At 44.7% G+C, this 16,955-nt stretch overlaps 1 protein-coding gene across 1 annotated transcript in view; it reads left to right on the top strand.

The window, feature by feature from the left end:
* Nucleotides 1-16,955, top strand: part of CACHD1 (cache domain containing 1) — a 648,022-nt gene that overhangs the window by 428,391 nt on the left and 202,676 nt on the right. Inside the window, exon 8 of the mRNA XM_069641991.1 lies at nucleotides 5,044-5,193. Within this exon, the coding sequence (XP_069498092.1) occupies nucleotides 5,044-5,193 (150 nt within the window). The remainder of the gene's footprint in view (nucleotides 1-5,043; nucleotides 5,194-16,955) is intronic.

Genomic DNA, 16,955 nt, shown 5'->3' with positions numbered 1-16,955 from the left:
GTTGAATTTAATGTTCATTATGCGTTCATGTTTTAATAAAGGGCGTCAATTTACTTCTTTTTGGTTCTAGAAGTAAAAAAGACACGAGTTTCACCACAGATGGAAAATGTGCACACACGATTTGTTCCTCGTAGAGCATACATGTTTACCAGTGGCCATTTCTTTAACAATTTTCATATGTTGTATCGTACATTTATTTATTTTTGTATAGCGCCAGGCGGCCCTGCGGCATCGTAGCGCTTGTTACAGTAGGCTTTAGTGAATACATTGTTTAGTACATACAAAATTGCAGGCGTGAAGACGAGTTACAAGTTACGGTGGTTACAGTGGAACGGTGAATTAGTATGATTTGAATACAGGTAGTTGTGCGGCGTGATTAATTAAACAGTTTTGTTTCGAGCATTTTTCTGAAAACAGTAAGATTTCTCATTTCTCAATGCTGTGGGGAGGGCATTCGCATTTTCGGTGCGAAGTATTGGAAACTGGCGCCACCCGCTTGGTTCTTTTTGAAGGAGGGGATGTAGATCGGGCTTGTGAGGTGGGATCTGGTAGGTCTGGAGGATGTGCAGGGGGTGATCTTTTCGGATAGGTATGGAGGTGCATTGAGCGAGAGGCATTTGTGTGTAATAGCTAGTGTTTTAAAGATAATGCGCTCTTTGACTGGGAGCCAATGCGTGTCTTTTCTTGCTTGGGATATGTGTTCCCTTTTAGGGATGCGGAGTGCGGCTCTAAGGGCATTGTTTTGCGTCACTTGTAGTTTGTGTAGGTTTTTGGCAGAGGTGCCCAAAAAGAGTACATTGCAGTAGTCCAGTTTGGTGCCGACAGTGGCTCTGGCAATGGATAGACAGTTTTGTGTCGATAAGAAGGGTTTGACTGCATTGATTTTTGTGGCGAGTGCTGCAGATGAGGCTAGGGCATTAACCTGGCGTGTCATAGATAGGAGTCAAGATATACCCCTAGTGTTTTTACAACCGAGGATACCGTAATGGTGGTGGTGTCGATGGTGAAGGAGTTGTATAGTGGTGATAGTTTGTTTAATGTCTCTTTGGTGCCTACGACTAGTATCTCTGTCTTGTCTCCATTAGGACAGTCCATTGGCTGCCATCCAGGTTTGGATTGCAGTGTAAATGTTGGTTAGAGTAGCTGCATCTTGGTCATAGGAGCTGCTGAGAGGAATTAGGACTTGAGTGTCGTCAGCATAGTTTGTGTATGCTATATTGCAACTGTCAAGGTCATTAAATAGAGGAAGAGTGAAGATGTTATAGAGAGTGGGTGCTGTGATCGAACCTTGTGATACTCCACAGTGTATGGTGGTGGGTGGGGCAGAGGCAGAGTCAGCGAATACTCTCATGAGTCTGTCATGGAGGAAGGAGTCCATCCAGGCCGTGGCTGCTGGAGAGAAGTGGGCAGCATTTTTTTGTTGTTTGCCTAGAATATCATGGTTAACAAGGTCGAAGGCAGCGGACAGATCTAGTAGGAGTAGTGCTGGTTTGCCTTTATCCATGATGTCTGTAATTTGTATTTTTAAGTCTAGTAGAGCAGATTCTGTTCCATGACCCGGCCGGAAGCCGGATTGCCTTTTGACTAATATTTTGTTTTTTTCTAGGAATTGTTGCTAAACATTTAGTCAATATTGAGATAATTCCTGCAAATTAATTGCATTACCAGAAATTTAGGGGAAGGGAGCTGAGCCCACCCATGCCTCTTTTCACCTGGCGCCATGCTCTTTTCTTTCCTCATTTTCCCTTTTCCCCTCCCTCGCTCCCTCCTTTCGCCTTTGCTCTAGTCACTCTGTCCTCCTGCTCCTCCCCACTCCCGCCCACCCTCTTCCTGATTGGTCAGCAGGCCGGCCCAAGAAGCCCTGATATGGTTCCACCACATGGGAAGTTTCCTTTGTCTCACTTGCCGTGAACCATCCATTGCACACGGTAAGAGCATGGAGCTGAGCCCATCCATGCCTCTTTCCACCTGGAGACATGCTCCAAGCTCTTTTTTCCCTTTACCGCTTTAGTTCAATTTGCTCTTATCCCTCTGTCCACCACCTCCTCTCCTGCCCACCCCCTCCCTGATTGGACTGCTGGTAGGTAGTTGCCTGGCAGGACAACCTACAGCTACTTCTAGGTAAGGTGGTAGGGGCGGGGAGTTCAGCCATTACTGTGCCCTGGTAAAACCCTGGCCTCCTTATTACTTTTGTCTGTGCCTAACCTAATGATGACCTAAATGGTTCACTTTCTTGTTTACCAATGTGTTAAACTCAAAATGACCCCAAGGGTAGACTGTGTATAGTATCGCCCTTGGAACCACTGTGAGGTTTAGCTTTGATGTGACACTAGAACAACTGCAAATGTGGCCAGGGTTTTGTGTTCGGAGTTGTGGGGATGGCCAGTTTCCCGCCACAGAGAAGAACTTGAAGGACAGGCAGTCTTTGCACTCCAGTGAATTTTTGGGGTGGGCATTGTATTGCACTTAGATGTAATTTGGGGTGGGCAATGTATTAGGATAACCTGTCTATTGCACTCAGAAGTTTTAGGAGGATGGCCATTGAATTGCACATAGACTTATGTGGGTAGCTTTGAAATTGCACTTAGACGATTTATGAGGATAGCATGTCTATTGTGCCTAGGAGATGTATGAGGGTAGCCTGTATATTATACAATCTGATCACACAGCCACATTAAAGACGGAGCTCCACCTGAGCCTCAAGGTGCGTATTCACGCAACATTTGGGTGGACATCTGCCACAGGCACAGCTACCCACCTGCATGCATCAGAATGCAGTGACAATTTAGGACCAATTCGATCTAGCTGGACACATACCAAGTCTCTTGCACTCATGCACTCTCCTGACCACCTCAGCACCCATCCACATGCCTTACCTGCACATGTTTGTTCGGCATCAGTTGGCTTGGGAGCCAAAAGTAGCTCCTGGTAGTTATTGGTATCAAGTAAACTAGATTCTTGTAGGCTACAAGTCAGGAGCTAAATTATTCCCAGCTCACCTCAATTTTGAACCCTGCATTGGAAAGTCTTTAGGGCTAAACCCATTGATTAAATTCTGTATTGGAATCTTGTATTCCAGATTTTAAGCCCCTATGTTCCGAACCATTAATCGTTTGCGATTTAATGCCCCTGACATTCTTGTTTGTGTAAAGAGAATGTGAACTGGATAGAATGAACCGTAAAGAGAAGGTGGCTGCGAGGTAGGTGCTCCTGCAGTCGTTTCAACACCGCGTGAAAAATAAAATATCGATGCCGACTTTGGTACGATGTCCTTTCATCGCTGGTAATTTAAATGCCAGAAATTCAAACGTGAACACAATTACGAAAATGTTAATCGAAATTTTTAAGGGGGGTGGGGGGGGTGCGGATAAGGGGTTGGCGTTTAGGGAATAGGTAAAATAATAGGTGGGGGAGAGGAGTTCGGGGGTTAACCCCTCCCCCCAAAATGTTAAATTTGAAAATGTTCGTAATTTTTTACACGTTTAAATGCCAGGCTTTTAAATTGCTGGTGATGAATGAACTTGGAACCGTCAACTTTAAATCCTGCCATCCTTCTTTCTTATATATTTATTGTACAAGTGATTTTTTTTTTAATAAACTCATATTACGGCATTTCACCAACTCTGTACCTGTTTCATCCATTGCACATTCAAAGCCTCTACGTTTAGAAATGCAACTCTTAATGCAGAAAGAGTGTGCCAGGTTAGTACGTTGAGCAATAAAAGGAACGAAGCCAATCGCTCTAGTGAAATAATGAACAGTGACATGCCACCGCAGACGTGCCCACGTACACCCCAGTGGCTTTAATGCTGCCATCTGGGTGAAGCCTGAATACCCTTTTATTCCCAGACGTGAGGAGGGGGCAGACTTGGCAGGGTGTTCAAAAAGAAGGCAGCAGAGCAACAGTAGCAAAGACAATGCATCGTGACGTGCTAATCTGGGGCGGCGCGACATCAAAGGGCTTAGTGCTCGCGCAGCGTGTAAATGATATGGAGGGGGCACCTTGGCTTTCAACTGTACTGTACACCCCATAAGCTCTGTATACACGCCTCTCTATTCAGGATGCTGGAATGGTAAGCGGGAGCCCACTGAACAGGTCTCTGTGTTAGGGCAAATAGTATTTGAATTATTTTTGGCTGGTCATGTCATATTTTGCACCTACACAACAGACTAAGGACAACTTTGTTTCGGTGCTGTCCTTTCTGGTCATTAAACCCACTAGACAAGACATGTTATATCGAAGCCATAGTCTTAACGTGGCATCCGTGTTATGGCAAACCTCTGTGACATGTATTTAAAGCCAGGGAGAGTTTGGATGCACTGTGGACATTTGTCCAGGACCGACTGTTCAATCTTGGTTATGGTTAATGGTTGACCTCTTCTGCTGGGTACTCCTGAGACTTTGGGGAAATGCTTGCACGCCTGGCCTTGCTCAGTCATTTGAAGGGAATTTATCTGGAACCGTGCTCACTGTGATGTTTTGCAGGCATACACATTTCAAGTTGTAAGCTACTAGCAGCTCAATTCTGCGCATGGACACAGCACACCATTTCTTACTCGCCAAGCGTCGATTATCCCTCCCAAAAAGCTAGCGAATCTTTGGGGGCCTACACTCGCCACACAGTTACACACCCAAATGTATGTAGTTGACATAGATTTAACACATTGATTTATGATGGCAATTCGGATACAGATGGTATTGAGACGATTTGGCCCTTTTGACGGAGTGCTGCTGTTCTCAATTGCAAGTTTCTGATGCGGGGCCCGTTGTTGTACGTTAGACCACGTTAATTGCTGCTCCTTTAGGTTCCACTCCTCATGCGACCGGTGTCCGTCCTGCACCTTCGTGCACTTTTGCCCTTTGTACTTTCCACTGCCCCTTCTGCAGCCCTCCCAGGTGCCACATTCCTACCATTTTTTTTCCTATTTCCCTCTCCCCGTCCACCACTATTAATTTAAATACCAATGTTCTGTGATTAAAGTTATGACAACTGCATGCTATTCTCCAAATCATCAATTCACTTTCTTTAATCTTCTGTTTAGATACAGACCTGGTCATCGTTTACTTGTCAGCTGGGATTACATCTAAAGATTCTTCGGAAGAAGATAAAAGGGCTACCCTCCGAGTGATACATGAAGAAAATGGCTTCCTCAACAACTCTGTAATGATCCTCACTTACGCAGTCATGAATGGTAAGAAATGTGTTTTCCTCTCTTGACCCTTCTTTCCGAGCTGGAACAGGCCGAGAACATCCGGCAAATCGGGACGAATTCATTACCAATGCTTAGACGCCATTTCATTCTCGTTTATCGGGCTCTCTCCTTTCCCAAAAGTAGATTGCAGGGAGTGCCTTCCTTTTGCCTCCTGGGTGGCCACCATTTGACCTAATGCATCTTGTAACCAGTTTCAGTTGAGGGGCTTACATTTCTCCACCTCAGAAACTTTGAAATAATTAGTTGAAATGGTGCAATTTTACAGCACATTGCACGTTATTTTCCTGAAAAGGGGTTACACGTTGTAGGGCAGGAGTCTGCATCCTTTGACTCTCCCAATCATTTTTAGACTACAAATGAAATCAGCCATGTTGAGGGATCATAGGAGTCCTAGGCCACAATATCTGGAGAGCCACAGGTTTCAGAATACTGCTGTAGAGTGACACATGAACACATCTAATCTATGGCCGTTCACCAACAGTACATCCCTCCCCCACCCCCACCTCCTCACCCCTGCTGATCTGGCACTGTGCACCTGGCCACCACCTGTCCTCCGGGCCCAGGTACCTGCCACCCTGCTGCACTGCCTCTGGGCCACCCCTTGCACTGGGGTCTGTATCTGTACCCATACAGTCCCTCACCCCCTCTTTTCTTTCTGCACTTATCAGACATACCCTGTCTGCTGCCTTAAACACAGCACTTGCCTCTTGCTGGCCGCACTACCATCTTTCATTGCCTTTATTATCTATTTATTTATCTGTTTCTCCTCTGCTCCGTACTTTCCACTTCTCCCACCTTCCATGCACTTTTTCCCTTTCCCCTTTCACTTGCATATTCTCAGTGTTAATGGGCCTAGTAAGATCAGTGTTTTGTTCTCCCCTGTTCCCCTCCCTTCACTTGCCTTGTGCTCTGAAATATATACACAGTAGAATTAAAAAACCCATTCTGCTAATGCCTCTGCCCACAATATCTACCAGCACTAGTGCTGTAAAACATATCTTCACGATGTTTGTGACCACAGTATTTCATAATTGCAACTATAAATCACGATAATGCTTGTGCCCCCAATATGTCTCACCCACTCTCTCCCATTTCTTAAAACTTTCCTTGCAGTTCGATCCCTCTAATATTTAGTGTCCAGGATCCTGCTGAGCCAGGAAGCAGCTCAGTTTCAGATCCCCAAGCATGCAGACATTATGCATGTCAAAGGGGTTCTGAGAAACGAATGCTCTGACAGTTCCTAATTTACTGCAAGGAGACCAGGTTGTACAGAAGCTCCTAGCTAGCATGTCCAATGTGCCATGTCTGTCAGGGTGAGCTACATAGCCCAAACAGGCATGGTCCTTTTGTAACTGTTAGATCTCGCTGCGGCCGGGTTACCTGTGGCGTTCCACAAGCCGCAATACGCTCCCCGGTGATTATCAACCTCTATATGAAACCTCAGGTTTCACTCCTTGATGATCCAAACGTCTCTCTGCACCAATATGTGGCTGATGCCCAGTTGTAGAGATAATTGGTCCCATAACATCAAACGCATCCAGGCATATCTTGACACCATTCAAGTACGTCGTCAGATAGGGTCGCGTACCAGACCATGAAAAGAGGAGGCTTGGGGACCCCTCAACAAGGGGCAGGAGGCCTACAAGGTTCTTGACCTGAGCCAGTCCAGCTGCCGAGGTGGGGGATCAGGGGGAGTTGGAAGGGCCCCAATGTCTCTCTCTCCCTTCTAATCGTGCCTGCATAAATTAACTGAGTACCAACTTTCCCTGCCCCATACCTGTTGTGCACAATGCTGGCCAGTTACTTTTTGCTTGTCCTAAAGGTCTACATCACCCAGAAGGCACAGCAGTGGTGGAGAGAATGAGCAACCCAACTGGGGGAAAGCCAGCAAGGAACTGTAGATTTGCAAAGCAATCCACACATCAAACCAGCAGTCTCATTGATATGTGACAGACTGTGACAGTGATTGTACCTCCAACAGTACAGTGGAGTGGGTTGCATATTACGCCATTACACCAGAGGCTCTGCGTGACAGGAACTGTGGCATTGTTCCGATCTTCAACCCGACCACATTGCGATCTGCATGTGAAATCGGTACTTCAAATGCCACTTTCGGTTATAAAATGAACTTTGAAATTGACTGTTTGGATCTGTATACCTGTCAGGGAGTTTTCCTAAAGTCCTACTGGTATTAAGACTTTAGTAAGCTATCCCAGTGCTTTGTAGATCTCCAACTCTTCGTATAACTGTACTAACTCAGGACCTTGGTAGACTGGGAGAGCAGTCGGGCTTATCTTAAAAGGAAGATGAGAGCTTTAGGTAAGTACACTGAACCTTAGTTAGACCTGCACACCAAAGAAACTCTTAAACATATAAATCGTATTAAAATTTCTGAGGCTTGTGAGCACACTTTCACTTTCGTGTGTGTTGGGAAAAGACAATATTATATCATATCGGTTATTACACACACCTGCGGTTTCTAACCGTTTATATGGTAATACTTTACTCTGCAAACACATATAGTAAAGTTACTTCAAGGGAGGAAAATGGTTGGTTAGTGTAACATTTAGCTTGGTTAAAGGTTCCTGAGAGTTTCTTCACACAGCAAGGCTTTTAAGTCCAAAAACACAACCCTAGCTAAATGCATTTCAGAGAGGGCTCAAAGTCTTGACAAGCAGCAGAATATGAAGAGTTCTTGAGGATTTCTTCCAGTCTATAGTGTTATAGAAGCAGCAAGTTAACAACTAACAAGTGAGACCTGTAAAAGGACTTGATGAAGGGACACGAGCATCAGCTTGGGTCGGAGATAAGAGGGGGTGACCCTGGATACCTCTGTGTGCACTCCAGCGCTCTGGAGCGACTTCTTGGAATCAGGTAAGCAATACCCTTTTTCCCACAGTACCTTATGTTTGAAGAAAATGTTTGTGCTGTATTCTCTGCGATGTTGCAGCTTTGGACCCCGACCTCCAGATTCCTTGGTCTGATGACTGAAGGCAGGACACTGGATGGGATCTCTCAGAAGCCGTCTCGAGGGAGGACCTGTGGCATGACTTTCAACAACTTCTTGGTTCACTCTGCGGTTTTGGTGCCTTTTCTGCAGTACCAACAAAGTGCACAGATCGTCCAGTCAATCTTCGTCGCTTCCAGTAGTTCCGCACTCTGAGGGCGTCTGGGCGAGTTGAATCGGATCTCTGGAGGGTCCTCACGGGTTCGGCAAACATTTGGACGGGTTCGACCTTTCCACGACGATTCATAGGTCTCCTGGTATTGGGGTCCGCAGCTCTGGAAACCTCTAGGACCTTGAGAAATGGCTCAAGTCCAAGTTCGTCTTGGGACAGGTTGTTCCCACCAGCAAAAGGGAAGGAGTTGTCCTCTTAGGAGTTTCTCTGATGCATAGAAAACTGGGTTAGGACAGCAGTGGTCACTTCACTGTGTTGCAAAGGGTCTGCAGGCGTCTGTTCGTTTTCTTCGCTTACTTCAGTTTCCAGTGGTCGACTTGCTTTTCACTCCAAAAGCCTCACCTTTTATACAGTTCCAGCCACACTCCCCTGCAATCTCTTGCAGCCTTTTACAGAATGGGGCGTTTGGCTGTCCAATCAGTACAGCCAGACCCACTGTGGGAGCTGGTCGTGCTCAGGCACTCTGGCAGACCAAGGACGGGGGGGTTAGGGGGAGGGAGACTCTTCTCTCACTTCCTCACTGCCTCCTGCCCAGACACTCTGTAGCCTAGGCAGGGATTCCCAAGGGTTCCCGCCAAAGGCAAAACACACACGCTGACCTCCCCCTCCCAGAATGGTAGAAGGGGGGCTATCAAAGAACACGCACACTAGTAATGGTGAAAAAAGAAGGGAGGCCCAGGGTTGGTCCTTGGGTGCCCCTATTGTGCACTATCGGGGCTATGGACATAGCCTGCAGTATAAAAATGACACACTAGTTGGTAGAGCGTGTCCACTGCCACCAGCAATAACTAGGCTATTGTCGTATGTGACTAAAAGGTCACAGGCGTAGAGAGAAGTGGCATACTAGGTATCCCGTTGGCACTCCACTGAAGGTGGCGTTTGCCATTCTCTCTAACTATAGAGGTTTAGGAGGGATACCAAGTATCTCTCTATCCTTAATAAAAGTAGTTACTTGAGGGTACAGAAAAAGAATCTTAAAGGAGGACCCTAAGGGTCCCCAGCAACACTGCCCATTATGGAGCGGTGTGCTGCAGTAGTAAAAACACAGATGCCTTTAAGAGCTATGGAGGAGGCAGACTCCATAGTACAGGTAGAATACAAAGAATAGAGTTCCAAATGGCAGAGCCCACAAAAATAAATGAATGAATGAATGAATGGAAAAGGGCTCCATTCATTCAGGATTGAAAGAAACCGGTCCGGACGTGCAGCAAAAAGTGCTGGGGTGGGGGGTCCTCACTAGAGAGGGGATGTGGCATAAGAATTATAAGTCTCCCTAACAATACCATTATCATGCTGGCAGACCCACATTTCTCTTTGGAAATCAGGACTGCGAGACTCGTCCTTGGCCTCAAGGCCAGGGATCGTATCTCTCCAGCCCGGAATTCTCTCAATTGGCTCCCAGTGGCTGCAAGGGTCAAGTTCAAGGCCCTTTGCATTGTCCATAAGGCCTTCTGGGGCCTGGGACCACAATACCTAGTACTCTCTCTTCGGAAATACCTTCCTACGCGAGCTCTTTGCTCCTCCACCTCCAACTCCTTGAGGGTCAGGTGCTTTTCCAAGCAACAAGTCAGGGGCAGATCTCTCTTCTGCTGGTGCCTCACTCTGGAACAGCCTCCGTGAAACTTTAGCAGAACCATCTCAGGTTCCGGGAGCATCTCAAGACTTTCCTCTTTGCTTCTGCTTTCGCTCTTCCTCTTCCCTGCTGATCTCCTATCTGAAACTGCACTGGTCACCTGGTTACCCTCTGAACTTCGGGCCCAGGTCACCACCCGCCTGGTTGCACACATGCCTCCTGGCAACCCTTGCACTTGGGTCTGGATCTGTCCCTTTACCTGCACTTATCACACACTTGTCTGCGCTTAACCCTTACACTGCCACCTGCTGGCTGCACTACTTTCTTTTAATCCGGTGTCCTGCACTTGCCTTTCCTCCCCTTTCCCTTGCGCAGTCTCAATGTCACTAGGCCTAGTAAGATTGTTGTCTTTTTCCTCCCTTTGTTTCCCCTCTCTTGTCGCGCCTTGAAACACTTGTGTATAGGCGCATTATAAATTTCATGTCATGTATCATATCATTCAAAGTGGGTGGGAGTGGACAATCCATTATGCATTTTCTTACCTGTAACCCTTAGGGGAAGGTAGCCAGTGTTTGGCCCAGGGGAACCAGCTGACGGATAGAACGAATGTTGGGAGAAGGGGAGGATAAAACGAGGCATTAAAGACCATGCAGAGGAGCATGTAGGATTGCTGAAGGCGTGTGCAAGGTGAGGTATTGGTTAGTGTAAGTGTGTGCAAGATATGTGAGTGAGACTAATAGAGGGAGACTGGGGGCTGAATGAAATTGGCTGAGAAGATGAGTGGGAGTCTGAAAGGAGGAGGACTGTGAATAGGTGTGGGTGGAGAGTAGTGCACTATAGTTGAAGAGATTAGTTGTGTGGAGAGTAGAGAAGAGTAGTAGAGGGCAGAGGTGGGAAGGAGGAAGAAAGAACATCATGGGTACAGGAGTGGTAAGAGTAACAGAGTGGGAGGAAGAGAGGAGTGTAGAAGGGACAGGAGTGATAGAACATCAGGGTGAGGAGTGGAAGAGCCTGCAAGGAAGACCAACTGGGATCTATGTGACTGGAACGCACAGCTTCTTGTAGCATTCATATTGCAGGACCTAGGTTAATTGCCTAGATTCTTGCCAGAGGGTGAGCGAGAAAAGGGTATATGGCCATCAGAACCAGCCAGACCGTTATTATACAGTAGGGTTTCTCTAGTGACCATCCTGGGGTTTAGGGAGTCTAGGGAGGGAACCACCTTGCATGGTGTGGTGCTTTTATTTTGTTATTTTTTTACAAAAGGGGTGGCCCTTAGTGAACACCTCCATTTATTTCAATGAAGACCCTTGAACTGAGGACTTTTGTGACAATACTTAAAGCTCAACTCAACCAAAATGAATGTGTGCTCTTCGGTCACCCATCCAAACAAGGAATCAAGGCATGGCTGATTAGCATGCTCTCCTCAGCTTGTCCCCTTGCCAAATCCCTCTGGTTCCTCATAAACTGTGACCTCTCCTTCCATCAGCATATTAACAAAAAGGCTTAGACCTCTCTGTATCAGCTCACACTCTTCCACAAGATTAAGCCCCACTACAGGACTTCCACACACTGATGCAGGCCCACATGAATGCACATTTGATGGGGGTCAGGGGGGAAACTGCCTCCTTATAAACCTGGCCCTTATGAGGGTGGCACAGCACACTGCGTCTAACCAGTTCAAAGAAATTCGATCGCATTAGCCCCATTCTATGGCATCTATAGTGGTTACCTCTCCCTGTCAGGATTCTCCTCAAATGTGCAAATTCCCTATATTGCATACATGGCAAACAGTGCTTGCCCGCCTTGCTACAAAACTGACCCCCCTCAGGCAGCACATGTTTTTCTAGGAGCCAGACCATCACTAGTCTTGAGATAAAACTGCCTTGCAGGAGGAGACCAGGAAACAGTCCTGCAATTCTCCATCATACTGGAATACCATCCCGGCTGCGGTCAGGACTGTGCTTTAATGGTGTCTGTGTGTGCTGTGTTCAAGCACACCTAATCCATTACACTAAACTCTCCTTTCAGATGTGTGGCTATCCATTGCCGAACTAATTCAAGATGTTCACTGAACTATCCCCCTGACTGCAGCTTGGTTACTTACTGCAGAAACTGTTCTGCAATCTTGGGTACATGTGATGAGTTGTACAGCTTAAAGTAAAGGCCCCACCAAAGACTGGGATTGCTCAGGCTTCTGCAAAATAACCCAATCTATTGATTAATGGGGATCAGATGGAATTAACAAGATCTTAAAATGAGGAGGTGAAAATTCTGCTCAAAAACCCAAATGGCAAAGAGTCTCTTCAACATGTTCATATGTTAGGAGGTAAGCGGTATCCTTTATAGAAGGGAGGGTTAAAGGGGCATTCATAGAGTAATACTAGGATGAGGAAGAGTGGAACTAGGTGTAATGAAGATTACCAGTAAGTCATTGTGCGACTTCCCAGGTCTACGTTACTTGCCGCTCACAGGCTCAAATCTCGACTCGACAAAGTGAGACGCAATTAAGGTTGGGTAATAATGGTGTAAAAACATGCTCTGGGGAAAGTGTTTTTGTTAAGGCTGTAGAAGGAACAGATTGGTATCTGATTGTTATGCTTTCTAGATGTGTTCAAGCGGCTTCCTTGCATCATTTCTTTGCTACATTCAGTTACGTATGTCAATGGCTTTTTATTGAAGATTTGTTTATTGCAACTTTACCTTGGCCTGTCATAAAAGGCAACTTCAAAATGCAACTCAAAATTCAGCAGCTCACCTTTTACCAAGACTGTCACCCACATCCTTTGAACTTTTATCTTGGTTACCTGTACAAAGCTAGTTCTTTTTAAAACTGCCTATCATGTTCCGTCGGGCAGTGGTTTGTGAAGGGTGCTGCTTTTCAGGGGAAGTTCATTTGCTATGCATCATTCAAACTGTTGCCTACAGTTGAGCAAAGGGGCCTTGTGGTTCCTGCTCAGAAGAAAGTGAGCAAGATCTTTTTCAGTTCAGGGTGCCGTTGTCACTGTCAAATACGGATGACCACCTAAAAATGTAGTAAACTCTTGAAAACAAATGTTTTCCTACAATTGTCTGTTATTGGGGGTGATGCTGCTACTCTGTGATCTCCTTTTTGGATTGGCTCCAAGATAACAACATCTAGCGACAATAGCCAAAGTGCTTTACCATACAATGTATTCATTACCACGTGTGCAGATCTTTGAGTTCCTAGTGCCATTGAAAAGCCATCTGAAAAACTCCAAGTGGCAGCCATTGCTGGAAATTTGCTTTGAGCACTAATTTAATCCTCCACTAGAAATCTGTCTAATGAGACCACTTAATTTCTCAAGGCAGTCCTAAAATTACATACATTTAAATTTCCCATTCATGTTCTTTCTCATTACCCCTGTGTCTATTAATCTTTCTCCTATGCTGCTGCATCTAGATCTTGATACCTAGTTTGTAGCATTAGGATTGAAGTGTTTCCCTGTGTGGGCATAAACCGACCTCTTAATCTAAAAAAATGTGAAGAACTTTATCTATGAAATGTGAATTTCGAGCTTACCACTTAGTGTTTTCGGGCCAGTCGTTCGTTCCATTTTTGGAAGGCGATACAGGTGTTTGGTCTTTTGCAGAGTTTTTCTGGCCCGCTGACTCCGAATGCACTCTTGTGACTACTCAATCAAAGTTGGGATGGGTGAAGTTATCTACTATGGAATTTCTTAGGGAGGCCTGGAGAAAGCTGCTGGAACGGTTGAGTGTTGATGTTCTAAGATCACTGCAAGCTTCAATTTGGTTAAATCCGAAGATGCGACATAAAGGAAGATTGCTGTTTTGGCCAGAGTGGTTTTTGGGTGGAGTTAAGTGGATCGGTGTTCTTGAGAGAGGTGGAAGGTGGATGTCTGAAGATGAAGTGCAAGAGAAATGGGACATTTTAGGTTTTTCGAAGGCTGAATATAGGTGTCTGAAGAAATCTATTGGTGAAAGTGGCTGGTCATATTACTTGGATTTAAATCTTTTTCTGACTAAACCGAAACCGGGGGAAGGAGGATTGGCTAGTAGATTATATAAGTTGATTGTTGCAAAGTACAAGAATAATAATGATGATCGATGATCTTCTTGAGGAATGGAGTAGAATTGATTTTGATATTTCCCCGGCAGTTTGGCAAAATATGTGCAGGAATGTAATGCTCTGCTCACTAAATCTTGGGCAAAGATCTAGGCAAATTAAGATCTTGAATAGAGTTTATTGGTGCCCGGAGCGATTGATGAAGCGTGGTATCTTAGAGTCAGATGAATTTTGGGGTTGTGTCCAGCAGGTCGGTACCCCTGAGTATATGTCATGGAGCTGTGCTAGAGTAAGTGGTTTTTGGACAAAAGTATGTGAGAATTGTGTGGATGTGCTGGGTGAGAGCATAGACCTGGATTTAAAAACAATGATTTTGGGAGATGATGAATTGCTGAGCGAATAGACGGTTTCCCAGAAAAAATGGCTGTTCGGAGGTGCTATCGTCAGAAAGCGACTAATCCTGAGAGGTTGGAAATCTAGAGTTGCCCTGCTACTTGATGACTGGATTGAGGAGATGCCTAATCTTGCAAAGGTTGAATTGGTGATTTACAAGAGAAATAAATTGGTTTCTCGTGGCAAGATTTGTAAAAAATTTACTGAGTTATACTCGTCTCATTTAGCAATTTATGTTTAAGTGTTGGGATGGGGTCTATGTATATGATTGAATATAGGTTCGTCCATTTTGTTTTTTTTATTGGATGTTGTGTTTTAGTTATTTAATTGTTTCATGGTATTTGGTTGGTTGATTTATTGTATTTTCTGTTGAAATTATAAATAAAGGTTTAAAAAAAAGTTTCCTAGTCTACAGGCAATTCCCAAGCATCATTGTCATACCCAATAAGGGAATGTGGTGTTCAGTCAGGCTTCAGTGGCATCTTTTCTCATTGTACGGTTTCCTGCTTCGTCATTGCCCCCTGGGCTACCCTCCCAGTTGGTGTCGATGTCCATTCCATAAGGCTAAGACATGAGTAGCTTTTCAGAGCCATTAGCAATTTCAGTAAGACAGACCCATAGGCTAGCTTGCATGTTTTCTAAAATACTGCCCCGAGGTGTTGCTAGGCCTGGAGAAGCTCTGGGGCTACGCTAATGTCAGGACTGTTGGGACTCGGGCTAGCTAGCCTTTTGGTTGTAGTGCCTGAGCTTCTATCCGGGACTACAACCAACCAGTACTAGCAACGGCGCTGCTTCAAACTCTCCTGGACAGATTGTCTCATTTCCATTCCTTGATTGTTACTAGCTACAAAATCTAATACTATTCTTGATGGAGAGAAGTGGAATCTGGGTTGCCCTGAAAAGGAAATTACCTTTCATTTCCGGGCACAAGCCGGCTGTTTAATTTCTTCCCGTAGAGAACTGATCAGCAGCTGTGTTTAAGTACTGAGAAAGGCACACTGGGGTTGCAGTACGGAAATCTATTTCATATAAAAGATGTGGAGCAACGTGCTTTTTTAAAAACAAACATGTAAGCTGCGGCCTGCCCACAGCATTAGAAAAAAAACATGTGCAAGAAAAATGTACAATCTCTTCATGTCACCTCAAATCAGCTTTTAACGGCAAGGCCCTGTATAAGCATTCCCAAGGACACTAAAGCACTCTGCAACGTTTATTAAAATTTAGACTTGCTCAGTCCGAGGTGAAAATCGCAGCATTTTAAAGAGACAGAGAAAAATAAAATTGTATTTTCTGCTGCTGTTGGTTCTATTTCTTTTTTATACAGAAATGGTAGGATTAGGACATTTACAGATGGTGAAAAATGTGCATAAGAGTTTGATAAACCAATACAATGGGTAAACTGCACTGTTCTGAAAAGGTGTAATCTAGGGGGGAAAAGAAAATGTAACTTTAAAAGTGGCAATTGTGAATGATACCAAATTAAATTAGACCTGGGCTGAGCACTGACCTGGTTTTCTGTTCAATTCACCAAACCTCCAGTAAAAGGAACTGGATTTCATTTGAAGTGGATCCATAAAGATGAGTCTCTGGAACTAGGACAGTGGCAGGCCCAACTTGGTATCTGAGGGGGGGTTGTGGGCTGTATCTGTGTATGGTGGGCTTAAACTGTTAAAAATAAAGGAAAGGAATTCAGTTTGCCCAGTGGATAGGTTTTGTCTAATCTGATATTTCAGTTTCCCGGGCCTTCCTGATGGAATCTTAACACCTCGAAAAACAGAGTATTTTATCTAAAATCCACCAGGCCCTGAAACACCAAGAACTTCAAAAGACTATCTTTAGCCCTGAACTAACAGTAATGCGATCAGCTGTTCTGCAGCCAGGCAGTAAACCAAATATCTTCTACGGAATATTGGGTAAAGGAAAAGTAAATGCCTTTTGAATGTTACAGTGGGATTCACTATTTCTCTCATTCTTGAATAGAAACTCGTAGCAAGTTAATTTCTTTCTAAAAATGTTAGACTTCAAATGCCCTGTTAGGTGGTATAAAAACGAAATTTGTTTGAAGTCCTTTTCATTATGCAGAGTATGCAAATTTGCATTTTGTCACATAGAAACAGCACATGCCATTGATATACAAGTCTTAGCGTGTGGATTAGCAAACCAGTTACATTGAGATGGAAAGAAATTTGTGTATGAATGTATAAGTAAGTTCTAAACAAAAATCTGTAAGTCATTTACCATTTGTACTATCATATTGACAATTGCATTATTTCATGCCAGAGAGAAATCTGTTGAGCCGATTAGTAAAGTGGACCAATGTGTGGAATTTACTGTTTCAGAATGTTACAACGTTTAATTCAAAACATTTCTGTGACATCACATCAAATAGCCACACTAAGTTAATATGCAAGTATAATATAAAGGGGAAATAGTCCTGAGGGGAGCCATACTATAAAGGGAATTAAATTAAATCCTAGCCCCTTTTATTTGTCGGTACTGAAGTGTGGGAATATAGAAATGGGTTGTTCCTCCTGAGAATTTAGGGACC

This window comes from Ambystoma mexicanum, chromosome 1q, assembly GCF_040938575.1.
Source record: "Ambystoma mexicanum isolate Mex_15411 chromosome 1q, UKY_AmexF1_1, whole genome shotgun sequence".
NCBI classification, from domain to species: domain Eukaryota; kingdom Metazoa; phylum Chordata; class Amphibia; order Caudata; family Ambystomatidae; genus Ambystoma; species Ambystoma mexicanum.
This window is presented reverse-complemented; position numbering and strand designations above follow the sequence as displayed.